The following is a 19,213-nucleotide window of genomic DNA, read 5'->3' as shown; positions in this document are numbered from 1 at the left end:
GAAGGCTTTTTTAATCTCCAAAGAATCGTAAAACAAACTCAAAATTCTGTAGGCTAAGTTTGTGATATTATGATCTTTAAGAACTGTATTAAGAAAAATAGTGAGACATTGGGGTCTGTTTTTCTGGTATAGTCAATGCGTTTCCTCTGTGGATTGTAGGAAGGATCATTACATCCCGCCCCGGTAACGTGACATCACCGGGCAGAAGAACTGCCTTGTGCTGCCGGACTCCAAGTAAAACACACACACAACAGTTCACACCGACGAGTGGCGGTCCTCACCTCTCTTCATGCAAATCAAGCAGCCATGACACAATGGGAGATTAATCGACACATTTAGGTATGTTTACTTGAAATTGTTCCTTATCTAAACAATTGTTCAACGGGGGCTTTGCTTCTCGAAGCTGCCGGTTTGAATCAGGAATATAACATTGTAGATGTAATCCAACAGCGCCCGATGATGCTTCCGAGCCCGGCTACATCAACGCCGTTTTCTGTGAAGGATATACTGAAACTGGAGCAACAGTCTCGACACCTTCAATCTCTGCATCCGGAACTGCAGGACAGATTTCAGGCACCATCGTCCTGTTTTCTCGGAGGTGGAGACAGTCCCGGCTTCTCTGAGAACGAGGAGAAGATGTCTTTTCTGAACTCTCTCTCCATGCAGGATAGTTTAGTGGAGAGCAGCCTTTCCCCTCCGATGTTCGTCCATCCGGGCCTGGGACACGTCGACACTAAACTTGAAGATGAACTTGAGGACCACGAAACGAGTGGGTGATTTTGTGTTTTACGACTGACGAGAATGAATCTGAATGCGTTTTCGAAACTGCACGCGGAGTTCGATTTGCACGTGTCTCTGAATATCATATTCATAATAATAGCAAGAAATTCAAGAATATCAAGAAATTCATAATAACTGAGAGCGCCAATGCAGGAATGTTTGTTGTTTAGTAGCCTATATACAATGTGGTTAATATTATTATTTTTTGACAAATATTAAAAATGGCATGAATCATGCAGCTTTATCCTAAATGATTATTTGCATTGACTAGCATTAAAATGTATAAAACAGGCATGTCAACCTTTCACAAAAATGGGACAAATAAGTTAAATTAAGGTTTTGAAAAGATAAGAAAAAAAATCAAAGAAAAAAATGTTTCGTGAGTGTAAAAAAGCAACTTTAGGCCTGTTTTAATGCGTCTTCAAAACAAATAACCTCGTTAAAGTGTCATTATATTCAAGTTAAACAATTACGATGAAGCTGTGGGCATTTAGCCTAATATTTAATGTGAATATTGCATATTGTGAAATTTAGAATGATCGTATTATATTTTTGTGTTTTGATTTACCCTGTCAAAGACATTGTGTGCATAAATATAGGCATATATATGTGACATCGACTGACCACTTATTTATTATTGCATTATATGACTAATCTATTGACCACTGCACACATTCATAATTTGCACTAACTTACGCACTTCTCTCTACTTGATTTAAGGTGATACATTTTTACTACGCTGTAAAAAATATTGTTGGTTTAACTTAAAAAAGTAACCTGGTAGAGTTAACATTTTAAGTTCATTGAAATAATAATAAAAATAGTTAATAGGAGATTAGTTTAAACAACAGAAACTCAACATCGGCCTATACTATCTCAACCACATGTTGATTTGACAAAAGAAAAACGTGATACCAAATTTTTGTTTTACAGTGTATAGATATGGACTGTATTTTACATCTTGATAATATAATTTAAATGTAATTTTATTGTACATTATTTCTGAATTAATGTACAGTCTGTTGTGATTTGGTCTGTGAGTGACAGAGACTTTGTGTAAAGGCAGACTCGTGTAATGCGCAATACTAGGCCTATATTTTTATGCAAGGGAATGCTTGTGAATCACGTTAAGTGTGAGTTAACCGTATTCGCTTTGGATCTTTTGTTGTCTCCTGTTTTCCTAGAAAGCTGCGGTGCCATCCTCAGATCCCCGGACTGCGAGGGCGAGGCGCACTCGGATACGGAGCGCGCTCAGCGGCAGAGGACGCGTCGGAAGCCGCGGGTGCTCTTCAGTCAGGCGCAGGTCTTTGAGCTCGAGCGGCGCTTCAAACAGCAGCGCTATTTATCGGCTCCTGAGAGAGAACATTTGGCGAGTACCCTGAAACTGACATCGACGCAAGTCAAAATTTGGTTCCAGAACCGCAGATACAAATGCAAGCGACAGCGTCAAGACAAAACACTGGAAATGGCAGGACACCATCACCCGCCGCCGCCCAGGAGAGTGGCGGTGCCTGTCCTGGTCCGGGATGGCAAACCGTGTTTAACGGGATCGCAGAATTACAACGCCACGTACGCGGTGAACCCAGGCCCGTACACATATAACGGCTATTCGTCTTATAACAACGCCGCTTACACAAACCCTTACAGCTGTACATACCCAAGCCTTCCACCGCTCCCGGCTAACACATCCACTAACGCGCTGATGAGCATGAGTCTGAACAACCTCGGAACATATTCTCAACCTCAAACATCACAAGGGACCCCCGTGTCCGCGTGCCAAGGGACTCTGCAAGGGATCCGGGCATGGTAGTGCCATTGCAACCCAGCCGTCTGTAAATAAATGACAACGTACAATATACACAAGTTAGCCATGTTTTATAGGCCTAGGGTCGTGTATAGTCTACCTTTTCAGTATAAACATGAGTGAATTTCTTCCCATGATGGCTGAACGTGCACATGAATATTCATAGCAATTTAGACCACCTTTTTGGACAACATATTCCCTGAACATTCGCGGGTCTAACTTTTAGACTGGCACCATTGTATCCATACTCAAAGACATTTGTTGTGGTTTTCATTCATTGCACTTATAGATGAAAAGTTATTAAGAAATGTTACGAATGACAATCCGGTGTGTGTGATGATTTTGTGCAAACCTACATTGAAAGAATAAAAACAGTAAACTTTATTTTTAAAAGGTCCTGCTAAACATATTTAGGCTACAATTTGAAACAACAATTTTAAAGAACATTTAAGTTACAACATTTGATGTTAAAGAAGAGAGTGAGTGGTAGAAATCAAAGACTTGAGAATCAGAAGCAAAAAAAGTGTTTCAATAAGAGGTACAGACAAAATTCTAAATACTGATATTTCCCACAACATTCTCCGAATGGTATTGCTAGCTAATATGAGCAACTAATGAACAGTCAAAATGTTCTTCCAATATTAAATATTCATTTAAAGTGTTTCATTCGTGGTAAAATAATTTTCAAACAAAACGACGTGTATGAAATACGTTTTATTTGATTATAAATTAAAATATTATAATGCGCATTTCCAAAACACATCATTATTTAAATACCAATTGAATATGTTGACGAGTGACCTACGCGCACGAAACCGACCATTCACTTTTGTTCCTCAGTTTTTCAAAGACAAAGGGTTAACAAAATAAACGACAATAACTTGATTTTTAGAATGCACACTATAACAGAGAATAAATCGTGCAGGTATAAAATGCGTTGAATCGATATTTCACTAACCGGACTTCATGTCAGACAAGAAGATACAAGTTTATGTAGGCGTATTTTGATAAGCATAAACTACATTTGAGGTAGGCTATGACATATTTTGAGGAAGAACATTTTCACAATAAATACGTGATCTGCAATTGGTTTCAAGTAAACAAACAAACAATAATCTTGAACAATAAAATTGAATATCGTTCCCAGTCCTCTGCGTCCTACTCTTTCTTTCTTTCTTTCTTTCTTTCTTTCTTTCTTTCTTTCTTTCTTTCTTTCTTTCTTTCTTTCTTTCTTTCTTTCTTTCTTTCTTTCTCCAATGGCGGGTCTTCTCAAATAAAACCTGTGAGCAAAAGGCATTGCTGTAATGGGATGTAGGAGAGTCTAATGCACTGTAAAAAAAAATATTTTCAAGATTTGTTATCACAACATATTTTCTTTTGTCAAATCAACTTTATAATAACTTTTTAGTTGAGATAACTTATTATTTTGAGTTTCTGATGATTAAATTAATCTTCTTAATTGTATTAACTCACTTTTTCCAGTTCAATCAACTTAAATTTTTAAGGCAACCCAGGTTACTTACTTTTTTAAGTTAAACCCACACATTTTTTTTTTTACAGAGACATTGTGTTGGTTTAATCACAAGCGTTTATCTCGATAGATTTTAAATCACTGCAAAATTTTACCTTACCTTTTTTTAATCTATCCTGACTCTTAAAAATATTTTCAACGGCAATCTTAATGAAATCAAACCGATTTATTAAAGTTAATTACACTTGAAAAAACATAAATGCTTCCTTAAATTTTTAAGTACAATCAACTTGGATGTTTAAGTCTTGAATCTTAGCCTATAACTAGAAAATGCTTAACTTTTTTGATGAGCTAAAGCGATGTAAAACCATATGTTGTCTTAAATTATTGATCATATAACTTTCAGTAAAAACTGTTAATTTAGTTGTTACCACGCGGATCGATTTATAATCTGACAAAACATGTCAGCATTAATTAATGCACTTTGCAATTTTAGCATTGTGGAAACAGAAAGTTTGGGACTAAATTCGGCATCTATGCACACTAGTAAAGAAAATATCAATAACATCAATATAAGATCATACGAAATAATATATAGCCTAGGCATATAACAATTAAAGGACAACTATTTAAAAAGATGAAATGGCGTAATTCATTGGAGTTGCTGAATTTCAATTCTTAATGCATCATTTTGATTTCGTAATAATAAACACAATTAAGCTTTGATGGAAACAAGTAGGCCTATATGTTCGGCCATTACGCATGGCGTAACTCGTTTATCCTTCAGTCCATTCACGGGTTCACCAGAGCTCCCACTCTAATAATGAAGATTAATAGAAAAGTAAACAGAGTCACCGGGGTTTGTCTCTCTACTAATAGCAAGGATGAACAGCACCCATTGGACATAGGCCTACCTGCTGTCAGGGTAAGTGGCCAGACACTTCAGTGTAAATACTCATGGCGACACAGCGGCGATGCCTCAGGATGATACAGAGTGCTGGACTACAGATATCAATCTATACAAAGGATTTCTGGACGAATATCTGGAGAGGGTGTGGTTAGTTCCCCGAAACAGTGTGTCACTGTTATATATAGGCCAAAGAGATAGATGGTCAGATTTCAGATGTTGTTAAAAATCAGTTAGTAGGCCTAACTCTGTAGGACAAATAAGATGTAAAATATGGTTACACTTCATTTTAAGGCGTCTTTTGTTACACTGTAATTATTCAAGTAGGCCTGAGTAATATTAACTGCATTAAGGTTTATTTTGGTTTTGGGTTAGTTGCATGTAATGCTAATATCCCTAGTATAGGCTATTGCTATTACTACTATGTAGCTAATGACGCGGTAAAATAAAGTGTTACCATTATTATAGCCTAATAAAATTAAGAGCCTAATTCTGAATTTATTCAGTGTTAGCCCAGCTAACAAAACGTGTTTTAAGAACGGTTTGCTAAAATGTTTCACACTGTTCACTGAACGCTCAAAACGCCCAGATTTGATTTTGCAAACATTATGGGATTGTTATTTTTAAAACGTTCTCTCAACATTATGAAACAAAAAGTAACATTATCTAAAACGTTTGAGGGAAAACGTTGCACCGATGTGGCTATGTTTTGTTTTTGTGCTCACGTTGCCAGAATGTTATTAAAGAGATAACTTTGAAGAAACGTTCTATTAACGTTACTAAAAACAACTTTAAGAGAACGTTATTGCACAGTTCTGAGAATCAGAAATCAAATCAGTTAGGAAGGTGAAAAAATATCTATATGGACTGTAGATAGATAAGAAAAGGAAGGAAAAGCTAATTTCGAGCACAAGAATTATTTCAAGAGAACATGAGGTCAAAGCTATAAGGCCACGGACTTTCTGAACTGCAAACCAGGCAAACAAGTGATTGTCCAAGGAGGACAAGGAGAAATTAAGTAAATAAGAGGCGTAAAATTTAAAAGACATTAAAGTGAAATGCAATTAGCATAGATTAGCATTGAAACCAGTGGTTGCAAATTGGAAAAAAAAAAAGGTGAATGTGTGATGAGCACAGCAGCATAAGCGTACATAACAGCATTTGGTTGTGTTTAGCCCCTTATCATTTTATTGATCTCAAACATCACAACTTTAACGACAAATAATGAACAACTCATTTGCGTTTTATGGGGAGAAAATAGCCTACATTTGCAGATAATAGATTATTAACAGGTCTTGATTTAGTCAGAAATCTCTTGTGTGATATATGGCATATCTTACGAGAAATCCAGGTTGAGTACCACAGCTTTGAGTGTTATCATATGTAATTTATACTGTCAGCCTTTAAACTGACGTGAAAAGCGCCCCCTGCTGGTCACGCCACTTCCGATCTCCCTACCAAACACACTTTTGCTCTGGTCAATGTTAAATATTGAAACAAAATAATAGGCCTAAAAATAGGCTTACCTGCCATGATTGTAATGCTTTATTTAGGGTCCTGGGAATATGATGAACGTGAAAGTCGACCCTTTTTTTCAACATTTTTTTTTTCATTCTATTCTTCAGAAACATTTGAACAATAAACAAACTTGGCCACTGAATCCCAGGATGATTCTTAGTACTGACCTAATCAATTCAAATGTTTCTTCAGAGTGAAAAACGCTTACAACATTTCAAACCTCCCAATATGGCGATATAGCTTAGCTGCTCAACATAAACAAAAGCAGAGTAATATTTATTTGGTTGGCCGTGGTGGAAGTGAAAAACAACAGAATAGCATCCTGTTAAACATTGTTTTAAACACAAACCACTTAAGATCTGGCATAGTTTGGTTTGTGAGCTATTATGTGGGACATTAGACCAAATATATACAAGCGCCACAAGATTTTGGTCATATTTCTAAGTAAGTAAAGAATGAACTTTTAGGGTAGGTGATTTGTTCCAGAAACATTTTGTTATGCTGGTGTGCAGACCCTTCACATACTGATGGCAATCACTAAATTAAGTGGTCTTAATGTATTTATATGTGCCTGTGGAAGGCGTAGGACAGTAAAATGTTCATTTGACCTGAATGCAATGATATGATGTCCTGCCTGTCGACCTTTGTATTTTCATACCTCTGCATTACTCTTGACATTACACTTCATCAGCACGAGCACCAAAACATCCAGCCACCTTTTACAGTTTCTCCCGAACCAAAACCAGTGCTGCGTTCACTTCATGCCAACAGTAATTTTTAAAGAGATGGAAACATGACATAATACTCGGAGCAATTTATGCGTTTCAATGGAAACACTATCAACACTGAAATGAATCTGCTGCAGGTGGTAGGTTAGTGCTCTTAAAGTTGTTTATGTTCATTATTATGTGCTTTGAGACATGAGGTAATTTAATACCATCTCTTTTGTTTGCTCCCTGCATTTAGAGTCAAACCAAAACATTACTATATAATTTTTGATATTTGTTTACTAGTGGGTGCAGGACCCTTAATAGTTCATTTATGTAAGTGAGGATAGCAAAAGAAAGTAAACTTTGATATATTATACACACAAATTTTAATGTCAGTTGATGACGCAATCTAACCCCAGACCTAAACCTACCCGCGTCATGTGACTGACGCTAAAGGTAAAGCGTCAGTTAAATGACGCCCTAGGAGGATATAGCATCATCTAACTGACGTTAAAGGGTGCCCTAAAACGTCGGATGTTGACGTATGGTCAAAAGCGTCATTTAGATGACATCTTGGGATGAGAATGTGTTGTTTCACAGACTGAACAAAAGTAAGCATTACTTGCTCATTGGTTGAGCTAAATTGGTATTATCTAATTGTGTACTTAAATTGTAAAGCTGACAGCTATTCAACATTTTTGAGACATCAGTCTAACAGAAGTTTGGCCAAAACCAGTGAAATATCAACTTGATTTGAGTTCTTGTCATATTTTATTACCACTAGTGAACTGTGATAATGTGTTAAATGTTGAAGGTGTCTCAATAAATTTTGGTTCGACTGTTGCAAAGCAGTGGCTTTGTACACGCTAGGGAGGACGTGATGTCATGCTTTCAAAGCTAGCTCACTATTGCTTGCCTCTCCGGAAATTGCCTATACCTTTACACATGTCTTATACGAGGTATGCAATATATTCTCCAATCAGTTTAGGGTGAGTAAAAAAAAAACACTCCCAATTAAAAGCATAATCAGTAGCCTACAATAGCCTACACTTGGCTATTTCACCTTTTTATTTAAAAAAGGATTTTTTTAAGTAAAGCTGTGGCGTTTTTGGAATGTAGGAAAATCCATTTCTTGGAACATAGCTAGATTCTATGGTCAACCAGATATTCAAACACACAGACAGCAGATGAACACCAGCGGGCCACATGGAGGCGCTACAATCGTATTTCATAAACACTAACGGGAGAACAATAGCTTTGACAATCATTTCACAAACTGAGATCTACCTTATAATGTCATATCGAAATGCGCACATACGTTCGTAGGAATTTTGCTGTAAACTAGACCTAAATGTTCTATTCTCATTAGAAATCCTGCCAGGAACCAAGAGAGACCCCCCCCCCCCCCCCCCTAAAAAAAAGTATAAATAAAGAGCGTTCGTTTTGGCGAAAGATATTTGAAATCGAATCTCACATTTTATGTGCTTTACAAATTTACGAAAAATAAGCATTTGGAGCAATAATAAAAACCATATTCAAGATGAAAAAGTTAAACAAGCAGGTTTATAAAATAAATTACATTTCACTGAAGATATAAGCCTAGGCTATTTAAACATGGTTGATAAAATATAGTTAGTGTATGATCAGTAGCCTATAATAAAATTAGCTAAACTAATAAATTAACCTTTGCAATTTACAAAAGAGCATTTTGAGGGAAAAGAAAAGCTGAAAAGGTTTCAGTTCTACAGACGGATTCAGTTTCAAAGAACAAATGTGACCCTGTATCACAAAAGAAAAAAAATCACATGGGTTAATTTCCTGAAATTAAGATGTACTGTATACTTCATCTGAATAAATGAGCTTTCCATTGATGTATGGTTTGTTATCATAGGACAATCTTTGGCCGAGACACAACTATTTGAAAATCTGGAATCTGAGGCTGGAAAAAAATCGAGAAAATCGCCTTTAAAGTTGTCCTTCTTCATTGAACATGATCTTTCCATAATGTCCTAATGATTTTTGGCATTAAAGAAAAATCAATAATTTTGACCCATACAATGTTGGCTTTGCCGCACTTGCTACTTTTGACTGGTTTTTGATGGGTCAAAAATGTGTTTTAGAACAACGTAATTTGAAGAAAATGACAAGTAGGCTAGCACACACATCTCATTGCCTTATACAATGAATGCAAAAAATTAAAAAATAAATAAATAAAACACATGCCTTAAACTGCATTAGGCTACATCAGATGAGAAACGAAAGCCTGAATAAGCTGAACGAATTTGAATAATTCTAGTCATCGAATGAGCAATGTAAATTTTGAACATTAACAAAATAACAAACCATTAAATATTAAGTGCTGTTTTTGAGATGTAGCTACACAGGCTCTACAAAAATTATATAATGAATGTCACAATATATGTATTTTACACTATGTAGAATATATAGATAGCTATAGGCCTAGTGTAAACATTATGAAATTCATTCAAAATGACTTGATTGCACCTCTAATTAACATTACATTCTTTAATTCATTACTGGCTTTGTTCATTGTTCAAGCATAGAAATCATGTGAAATTCCTGAAAAATGCTGGCATACGTTGTTTGATTGTTGACACAAGTTTAAACAATATGTAAAAGTCGGTGTTGCGTATCCATCAAGCAGACGTTTATGTTGACTTGACCATAGTTATTAAAGCACGTTTTCATGTCGAACTGAGTAGCTAATCTACAGTTAGGCTACATAAAATCTTGAAAATTATGTTTGATGTTTGTTTGTTTTTTTATATTGATGATGTGCAGACTCGCTGTAGGCCTATTCAAATATTTGAATGGATACTTTTTAATCACTCTAGAGGTTTTTTTTTGCCGTTGCTTTTTGTTGTTGTTGGGTTTTTTTTTTTTAAAGAAAATGTTATAAATGATTAATTTTCAAAAACATATTAGGCTATAAATAATATAGCTATTAAGGATGTATACTATGCTATAGCCTATAACCTAGCCTCCTACAACGTTCTCTTTTTAAATAGGTCTACATCTAAAAAAATAAAAAATAAAAAATAAAAAAAACATTTCTAATTTTTATAGACTCGAACATCCCTCTTTGTCATCGAAACACAACAATGTCCAAACAAACTAACAAAGCCAGTAAGAGCAGTAACCCGATTTCGATAGGTTTTCTATTTCTACAGGTCTGTTTGAGAGGGAGGAGCGAAGCGCTCCAGAAAGCCCATTGGCACCGCGTCTGGAAAGAGAACAGAGGGGACTGATGCGCACATTACATTTTCTGACACTTTGCTTGTTGATTGGGTCTGAAGAAGTTTTGCAACAATTAAATGACACGCAAAGAGGAAACCCCATTATACTGCGGACTTATCCATCGCCATGAAAGCGCAGGAGCTTCCCAGATAGAAGCGCAAAAACGGCAGGTCATCGGAAATTGACGAGCAGGTTATGCAATTGCTTTAAATGGCGAATAACCGCAATTCATTTTCCATTCACAACATATTAAACCGAGGACTTGACTGCGAGAAACATTGCCGTCTTGATGAGGAATACGCAGAAGCGCGGGATTGTTCCAGCTCATCTTTGCCGGTCGGGAACACTGGAGCTGAGAGCATCTCTTCCTGTGTGCTCGTGCTGGACTCTTCATCCTCTGACCAACATTCATGCGAGGAAGAGTCAACAGGAGGAGAAGACAATTCACTAGAAAGACGACACGGTGAGACTTTAAATCAGCCTATAGCCTATACGTTATATTTTTTGCATACGGGCAGTGGGCTGCGTTGTTGAACAGGTTTCAAACTTTGTTGCTCGGGTTGTTTTTTTTTCTTTATAAGTACAAAATATAATGTATAGGCTATATTTTTTGTCTGCTACATTTTAGAACACAAAAAGGGCTATGCACGAAATATATACATTAACGTAAACGCAAAGCGTGCTGTTGCCAGTACCCGACATTTTACACTTTCATTTATTGTGATATATATATATATATAGCCTATATATATATATATAAAAATAATATTACGCATCACTCAATTCCAGTTTCAACATTTTCATTCAAAACATTTTCATTCATCACAAATATAAAAAAGCAGATCATACAATTGCATACCATATAATAGCTACATAGCCTAATAGCAAAAGCTAACCTCTATTAAAACCTAAAACATCGTGAGTTGTGGCAAAAATATTTATATATACCGTCTTATTTTTGTTTAATATTTATGGGTTCAGTAGGATCATCCATGATCACAAATCTAACTAAGACAGACATGACATTGTGCTTTAAACCGTTTTTGTTTTACCTGTAAATGTTTTTAAAAAGAGAAATAATTAGATTTATGCTTTTTTTTGGTCAACATTAAAGGACAGAACTGGTATCACCAACTTTATCAGATTCTTCTGTTTAATTTGTAAAAACAAGATTTTCACATTTAAAACAAAACAAGAAATATTGAAACCTGCACAAACTCTTTTTAATTGCTAGCCCATGTTTTATGTATTTCTGTATTTGTTTCTAATTGTATTTTCTTTTTAAAGTTACAAAAAACATTGTGACCGTTTTGAATTAAAGTGTTTAAATTAAATGGGAGGCTAATAAATCATAATAAATGCATAATAAATTAAATCACAACATTTAAAATACCCATGTTTTAAATTGTAGTGTAGATAGCATGTTTTGTCCTTTACATTGATTTACACAGTTTATATATTTAAGATATCAACATTTAAGACATAGTTAAAGTTGAAACAAAAAACACTCCCTGCTCTCCTCTAAAAGAAATCCTCATTTTTTTTTTTTTTTTTACAGTAAATATCTCCTCAAATACACATAGGCCAACATAGTCAACATAGGCCTATTAAGTTATTAAATGGTCACTGGTCAATTGTAGGGCTATTTTTTTAATTTGTCACATGGTCTATAGCAAGAACAGAGCCTAAACCTGTTTTTGTCCATCTATACAGATCACACCATTGACCAACAGAAACCACAGAGCTGCAACTTTGAAGAAAACCACTCCAAATCAAGCAAGAAAAGGTCCCGGGCAGCGTTTTCTCATGCACAGGTGTACGAGCTGGAGCGTCGCTTTAACCTGCAGAGGTACCTGTCTGGCCCGGAGCGGGCTGACCTGGCAGGAGCGCTCAAACTGACCGAGACACAGGTGAAGATCTGGTTCCAGAACAGGAGATACAAAACTAAACGGCGGCAAATGGCAGCCGAGCTCGCGACGACTCCTACAACAGCCCTGGCAAAGAGAGTGGCAGTGAAAGTACTGGTGAGAAACGACCAGAGGCAATATAACGCAGAGGAGCTTCCCAATCCGTCTGTCCCTCCCTTATACCAGTCTTACCCGTGCTATCCTTATATGTTCTGCTTCCAGCCGTGGATCTCAGGAAACAATTTAAGTGGTGGCATGTACTGATATATCAGTGACTGTGGAGACATGAACAGCCAAAGTGCATTTTTTCAGAAGGGAACATGGCAAACAATGCTATTCCTCCAGCAGGATTATAAAGCCAGAAAACGTCATAAACCGTTGAACGACCATGAAACCAAAAGAGGAATGTTGATTTTGTGATGCTGGTTATCAATCATTGCAATAATGACATTAAGCCAAAGCAAAGACAATTCACTAAGTTTCTCTCATTTGTTGTCATAACTGTCCTGTTATACAGTGCGAATGTAATACACACTATGAGTCGCATTGCTTTAGATAACAAACGATCAAACCAAAAAGTGGCATCTGCAAACAGATTAAAAGGATAGTTCACTTTGAAGGCCATCCAAGATGTAGGTGTTTTTGTTTCCGCAGTATTTTCAATTTTGATATTTTTAGGTCGAACCATGCGTGTCTGTCATATAATGGAGGTCTATGGTCACCACCTCAAAGAGCATACTACTACTATGGAAACAAAGCAAAGACATCCACATCTTGGATGTCCCTGAGGTAAGCTAAAACATACCAAAAATTAATTTCAAAGTGAACTATCCCTTTAAGTGGATGAACATATTCAGAAAGTGTCCAATAACTTTTTACTTGTAATTAAAACCTAACAATCTTCCATTAATGAAATGTTTTAAAGGAGTAGTTCACTTTTGAAAAAACTTTTGCTGATAATTTACTCACCCCCATGCCATCCAAGATGTCCATGTCATTCTTTATTCAGTCGAAAAGAAATTAAGGTTTTTGATGAAAACATTCCAGCATTTTCCTTCATATAATGGACTTCAGTGGGAACCAAACGGTTCAAGGTCCAAAAGACAGTTTCAGTGCAAACTGCAAACTGTTCAAAGGGCTTTAAACGATTCCAGACAATGAATAAGGGACTTATCAAGCGAAACGATCACTCATTTAAAAACAAAAATACAAAAAAACAAAGTTTAAGTTTTATAAGCATAATATGCTTGCCTTGCTCTGTTCTGTGACGCACGTTTGTATCTCTCCTGTTCGAACTCGTTCATCAAAATGAACGAATCTTTTTTCATGTCATTTGGTTCATTCAACAAACGAAAGGAACGAATTGACTCGGAAAAAGATTTGTTCATTTTGATGAACGAGTTCAAACAGGAGAGTCACAAACGTGCATCACAGAACAGAGCAAGGCGAGCATTTCAACTTATAAAGATGGGATACGGAGAAAAATGCTGGAATGTTTTCATCAAAAACCTTAATTTATTTTCGACTGAAGAAAGAAAGACATGGACATCTTGGATGACATGGGGGTGAGTAAATTATCAGCAAAAGTTTTTTTCAAAAGTGAACTACTCCTTTAATATTAATTTGGTGTCATATTTGTTATCTAAAGCAAAGGCATCATGCATTTTTAAGTGTTTAAATAGGCTGTAAATGCTTTGAAGGAGTACTAGTTTGGGAAGTTTTTCTGTTAGCATTTGTCACTGATTAAAGTTCTTGTTTATTTACATCACATGAAAAATACACTGTATAGTGCACTGTCTTAACATGTGTTGACTGTTTAAATCCAATGCCTAAATTAAATCCACTCTAAAAGTCACTGTCCTTTACAGAAAAATACATGTTTAATAAAGTTACTCTAGGTTTTAGAAAAATAAAAGACTTGTGTCTGAGACTATTTAACCGCAAAAGTGTAAAGCTTAAGAGGGTTTGTCAACACGTATACTACGGAGATTAATGACCTAAAGGCAATCATTTAAAGGGAAGCAATGATCAAAAGATTCTTTGTGGAAAATGGCTTGACAAGTGACAACCTGTCATACAGATAAAAGCCAATGAAAACACCCTCAGTACATTAATGTAATCAATACAACTTTATATAAATCAACATTGAAATCTCGTACTGAGGCAATACTGACTAAATAGGTTTTTTTTTTTTTGTTTTTTTTTTTTATGAACCGGCTCTTATATCTCAAGAATCATTGGTCTATGCTGTTTTAAACTGCACTCTAAAAAAAAATACTGGGCTGTTTCAACACAAATTTGGGTCCAATTTGGACAAACCCAAATGTTGGGTTAAAAATGTAATTAAAATGTACAGTTGAAAGTGAAAGCTGAAGTTGGGTAAAAAATTTTAAATTACATTTTTAACCCAACATTTGGGTTTGTCTATATTTGACCCAAATTTGGGTTAAAACAACCCATCATTGTTTAGAGTGTGATGAATGAAAGGAACAATACGTTGCCTGCCATCCAATAAATCATAATAAGCATTGTACTTTACAAAGGGTCAGATTTCAAATTATATCCGTTTTATTTACATAACTCAACAATAAATACTGTTTTGCCGTTTTTTAATGTGGCGTACACCCAATGCTGGGTTGTTTTAACCCAAATGTTTTTTTCTACTTTTTTTTCCAACTTTCACTTTCAACCATATTTTTTTTACTTGCATTTTTAACCCAACATTTGGGTTTGTCCATATTTGACCCAAATTTGGATTGAAATAACCCAGCATTTTTAGAGTGCATCTTTACAGCTATCGCCCTCAGTGTGAACAGGTCTTTACAGTTTAACAGTTGAAATATCAGGTTATCTTGAATCTGTCCTCTGTACTCGCATGCAAGATGTGCAGGTCATTTTCATGAAGAACAACACTGTCAGACAGACTGTTTTGAAAAGTCTGCAGTCCCATGTTCGAGAAGGATAGTGTCACCGTGAGGTCAAACGAAATGCTGTGAATGTGCTAAATAACATGCTGTCTTTTTCTCTTTCTCCAAAGTCTTACATTCTTTATTAAAATCTAAAATATTGACATAAACAGGAAAGCAAATCTGAGATTATAATACAATGCATGTTATGTCACAATATTTTAAAAAGGAAACACCAACGTAGTAAATAGGATCGATTTGTTTTCATTGACACATGGATCAGATAACCATTGCGCAACTGTAGAACAAAACAAATTAATTCAACGTTAGTAATTTAGCATTTTCATTGAAGGGATACTCCACTTTTTTTAAAATAGGCTCATTTTACAACTCCTCAGAGTTAAACAGTGGTGTTTTACTGTCTTCGAATCCATTCAGCCGATTTTCTGATATTTAGAAGAATATCAGTAACCAGACGGTTTCTGGTCTCATTGACTTCCATAGGAAAAAAATATACTATGGAAGTCAATGAGACCAGAACTTGTCTGGTTACTGATATTCTTCTAAATATCAGAAAATCGACTGAATACATTCAAAAATGGTAAAACTCAACTGTTTATCTCTGGGGGAGTTGTAAAATGAGCCTATTTACAAAAAAAAGTGGAGTATCCCTTTAAATGTAATGAATAGCTGCTGTGTTTCAGGTATGTCAATCTAAATGTTAACATGTCTTGCACACATCCAAGGAGCTGTCGATTGCAAAAAAAGAGAAAAGGTTGGGGCAAGTAGAGGAATATGATTCTATTTCAACCATTACAATATAAAGCAGTTCACATGAGTTTAAGCAGCCCTTTCGTGATATCTGCATGATTCAGATACAGTCAATAGACCATGTCTGTGTTGCACAACAGAGTCTGGCTAAAGCCCAGAGTACATTAATCATGTGCGTTTGAGGAGACAACACCCTCATAAAGGCAAGAGAAAGGAGGTTCACTATCACCAAAATACAGCATCCATCTGCAATCACACCCTCTGACACCTTCATCCAATGCTTTAGACAGTCCATATATTCATGGATGAAATCATAGTAATATACCATGTATTGTTCATTGTATGAGAGACATTTGTGGGCAAAACTTGGATTTCCGTTATGTGTCACTCAGTCTATAGTGATTTAACACTGATATTTATTGACAAAATAACTAAACTGTATCCAATGTCCTATGTATAAGTTTAATGTTTAATGTATAAACTGTATCCGAGCCAATGTCCTGCACACGCATTTACATTAACTAAAACATTTAGTATAATGAAATGCAAAAAATGCTAGTAAATTTTAAGTTTAACAATACAACAACTGAAAAAAAAAATATAAGCATAAATAATTTATGTCATTATTTATCAGATTGGTTTCCTTTCAAGTACATGTGAAGACATTGAATTTTTAAACAATTAAATGCATCCCAAGTTTGTGTACTCTTTATTCTTTCAGTTATATTCTCTTTAAATGGCATTAAAGGAGAACTCCGGCACAAAATGAACCTTTGGTCTAATAAAACATTGGTACCAAGTCAATCGTTCTCTGAGATTTGTTTTCATGATAATCGAATGTAAAGAGTTTTATCTATAAAAATTGTTTAGCATATAATGCTAGTACTGGGGGCATTTACTAAGTAAAAATAAATCGCTAGTTTATACGTACCACTAAGAAGGCTCAAAATAGCCCCACACTAACACAGTAACAAAATGGGGGTCCATACATGCAAAACGAAGCATTGAGAACTTTGTAAGTGTACAGACCGTTTAATAAGAAGATACTTTATAAAGACAGTGCACTTCGTGTATACAGACAGGAGCCATCTTAGAAAACGGATCCCCGAACGCCGTTCATACAGTTCAGAAGTTCACTGAACTTCATACAGTTCAGATCACTCAGCACGACGTTCGTGGTTTGACTTGTAGTGACTGTTTTCCAAGATGGCGCCGCCTGTATACATGAAGTGAACTGTCTTTATAAAGGATCTTCTTATTAAACGTCTGTACACTTACAAAGTTCTCAATGCTTCGTTTTGCATGTATAGACTCTCATTTTGTTACTGTCCTAGGCCCTGTTTACACAATGGGAAAACGTAGATATTTCTCTGCGGTTTGCCCTCTCATTTACACGAAAACGCCGTTTTTATCACTGAAAACGATTATTTCTAAAAACTCCGGCCAAAGTGGAGATTTCTGAAAACGCCGGTTATGTGTTGTCGTGTGAACTGGGAGAATCGGCGTTTTAGGTTCTCTCTTGTCGTTTCTGGGGATTCTGATTGGCTTGAATGGCTTTATCCTTAACCCCTACACTGCCACCAATAGGTTTGGCATAGTTATGATGGCGCTCGACGGCACATTTATGCGGGTGTGTAAACAATGTTATTTTTGAAAACGGAGAGGGGGAAAATATTTGTTTTGCTAAATACCTGGCTTTGTGTAAACGTGGCTATTTTGAGCCTTGTTAGTGGTATAAACTAGCGATTTCTTTTTACTTAGTAAATGCCCCCAGTACTAGCATTATACGCTAATCAGTTTTTAGAGATAAAACTCTTATTCGATTATCATGAAAACAAATCTCAGAGAACGATTGACTAGGTACCGATGTTTCATTTTGCCCCAGAGTTCTCCTTTAAAACCATTTAATGATAATGACCTTTATATTCACAATGCCTGCTGCACGCTTGTCCTCAATGCTTGTACACAAACATGTGAATAGATCAGCTTCTGAAGAGGAATTAGGGCACAGTTGAGCGCCATATGGATGTCTGTGTTTATACAAAAAATGTATCTTGAAAAAGTATGTAAACAGTTTGAGTAGAGCAGACGATTCATGCAGACTAGAGTGAGCAGGCTCATAAACCCTCACAAAGAAAACAAAAGAGTCTTCCCAGTGCATGTTCATTTTACCTGCTACAACAAAACCCCTAAGCAATTAAGCCGCACACTGACATGAAAATAAAACCACCACACAAATTGTTTCACTCCGACATTCATTTGTGAGAAAATTAAAATAGGTGTGACAAAGAATGGATTCAAAACACATCAAGCATGAGTCGAACCCTCCCAGTTTAACTTCTGAAGAACAAAGAGGACACTGACTGAGGTATTTCACACAAAAGAGCTATAAATGCTTCCAGAATGTCACACAATTTCCTTGATGAACAATAAAAAAGGATTAGAGGTTAATTAATTCTGGGGTGTGATTTATTTATTTTTCCCCGCAAAAGAGCTTACGAAAAAAGCTTATTTATTCCAATATCAGTAAAAAGACAAAGGTTTAATGCTCATCTTGAAAGGCACCATTTCATTTCTGCACCATTAGTGTCACCAAAAAGGAACCACAAAAGTAATGACTGTTTTCAAACAGGTTTTACAAATGCTCCCTTATTTCGGCAATTACAGATTAAACACAACTCATGCCATTGGTTGAGCCAAGTTTGTTTTAACAACAGCACAGATCAACAATGTTAAAACTTTTTTAGGGAGCACTACCTACTTAAAGGTAGGGTAGGCAATTTCCAGGAAGGCTGGCAACAACGAGCTAGCTTTGAAAGCACAAGATAAGACACGACTCCTCCAAAACACATGAACATGCGCCGGCGTGAAAATGACCTGTCAACAGAAAATGACCTGTAACTCAATGCATATTTGTCTGAGACTTGAGAGACATTTTACAAAGCTTGAAGTCTCTATTTTAAATTAAAATAAAAGAGATAAAAATAGAGACTTCAAGCTTTGTAAAATGTCTCAAGTCTATATAGAAATTCTATATCAGATATCTATATCATATACAGTATATATAGAAATTCTCTGTTTAAGTAATCCATATGAAAGCAACAAGATGTACAGTTTCTCAAGCACGTCCTCATTAGCTTTAATGTGACCATGCGCGCACAAACAATTGACATTCACATTG

The 19,213-nt window shown here is 35.9% G+C and overlaps 2 protein-coding genes across 2 annotated transcripts; both read left to right on the top strand.

Annotated features, from left to right (window-relative positions):
* The first annotated feature begins 208 nt into the window (after positions 1–208).
* On the top strand, positions 209–2,897 carry nkx2-3 (NK2 homeobox 3). The gene is made up of 3 exons (XM_039657082.2): positions 209–339; positions 451–769; positions 1,965–2,897. Exons 2-3 carry the CDS (start codon positions 457–459, stop codon positions 2,588–2,590), a joined length of 939 nt encoding a protein of 312 aa, XP_039513016.1. The 5' UTR covers positions 209–339; positions 451–456; the 3' UTR covers positions 2,591–2,897.
* A 7,525-nt stretch (positions 2,898–10,422) lies between these two features.
* On the top strand, positions 10,423–14,252 carry nkx3.3 (NK3 homeobox 3). The gene is made up of 2 exons (XM_039657145.2): positions 10,423–10,911; positions 12,162–14,252. The coding sequence occupies exons 1-2, from the start codon at positions 10,659–10,661 to the stop codon at positions 12,617–12,619; spliced, it is 711 nt and encodes a 236-aa protein (XP_039513079.1). The 5' UTR covers positions 10,423–10,658; the 3' UTR covers positions 12,620–14,252.
* The last annotated feature ends 4,961 nt before the right edge of the window (positions 14,253–19,213 follow it).

Source organism: Pimephales promelas, chromosome 11, assembly GCF_988280905.1.
Source record: "Pimephales promelas chromosome 11, fPimPro1.hap1.1, whole genome shotgun sequence".
Classification (NCBI taxonomy): Eukaryota; Metazoa; Chordata; class Actinopteri; order Cypriniformes; family Leuciscidae; genus Pimephales; species Pimephales promelas.
Note: the sequence above shows the minus strand (reverse complement) of the source record. Positions and strands in the feature narration are given on the sequence as shown.

What these genes read in the sequence shown, in the direction of transcription:
- nkx3.3 (XM_039657145.2), top strand. Translation starts at nt 10,659, where the DNA reads ATGGCGAATAACCGCAATTCATTTTCCATTCACAACATATTAAACCGA. An exon ending in TTCACTAGAAAGACGACACG is followed by an intron (nt 10,912 to 12,161) that starts GTGAGACTTTAA and finishes CCATCTATACAG; the next exon opens with ATCACACCATTGACCAACAG.
- nkx2-3 (XM_039657082.2), top strand. Translation starts at nt 457, where the DNA reads ATGATGCTTCCGAGCCCGGCTACATCAACGCCGTTTTCTGTGAAGGAT. An exon ending in ACTTGAGGACCACGAAACGA is followed by an intron (nt 770 to 1,964) that starts GTGGGTGATTTT and finishes CTGTTTTCCTAG; the next exon opens with AAAGCTGCGGTGCCATCCTC.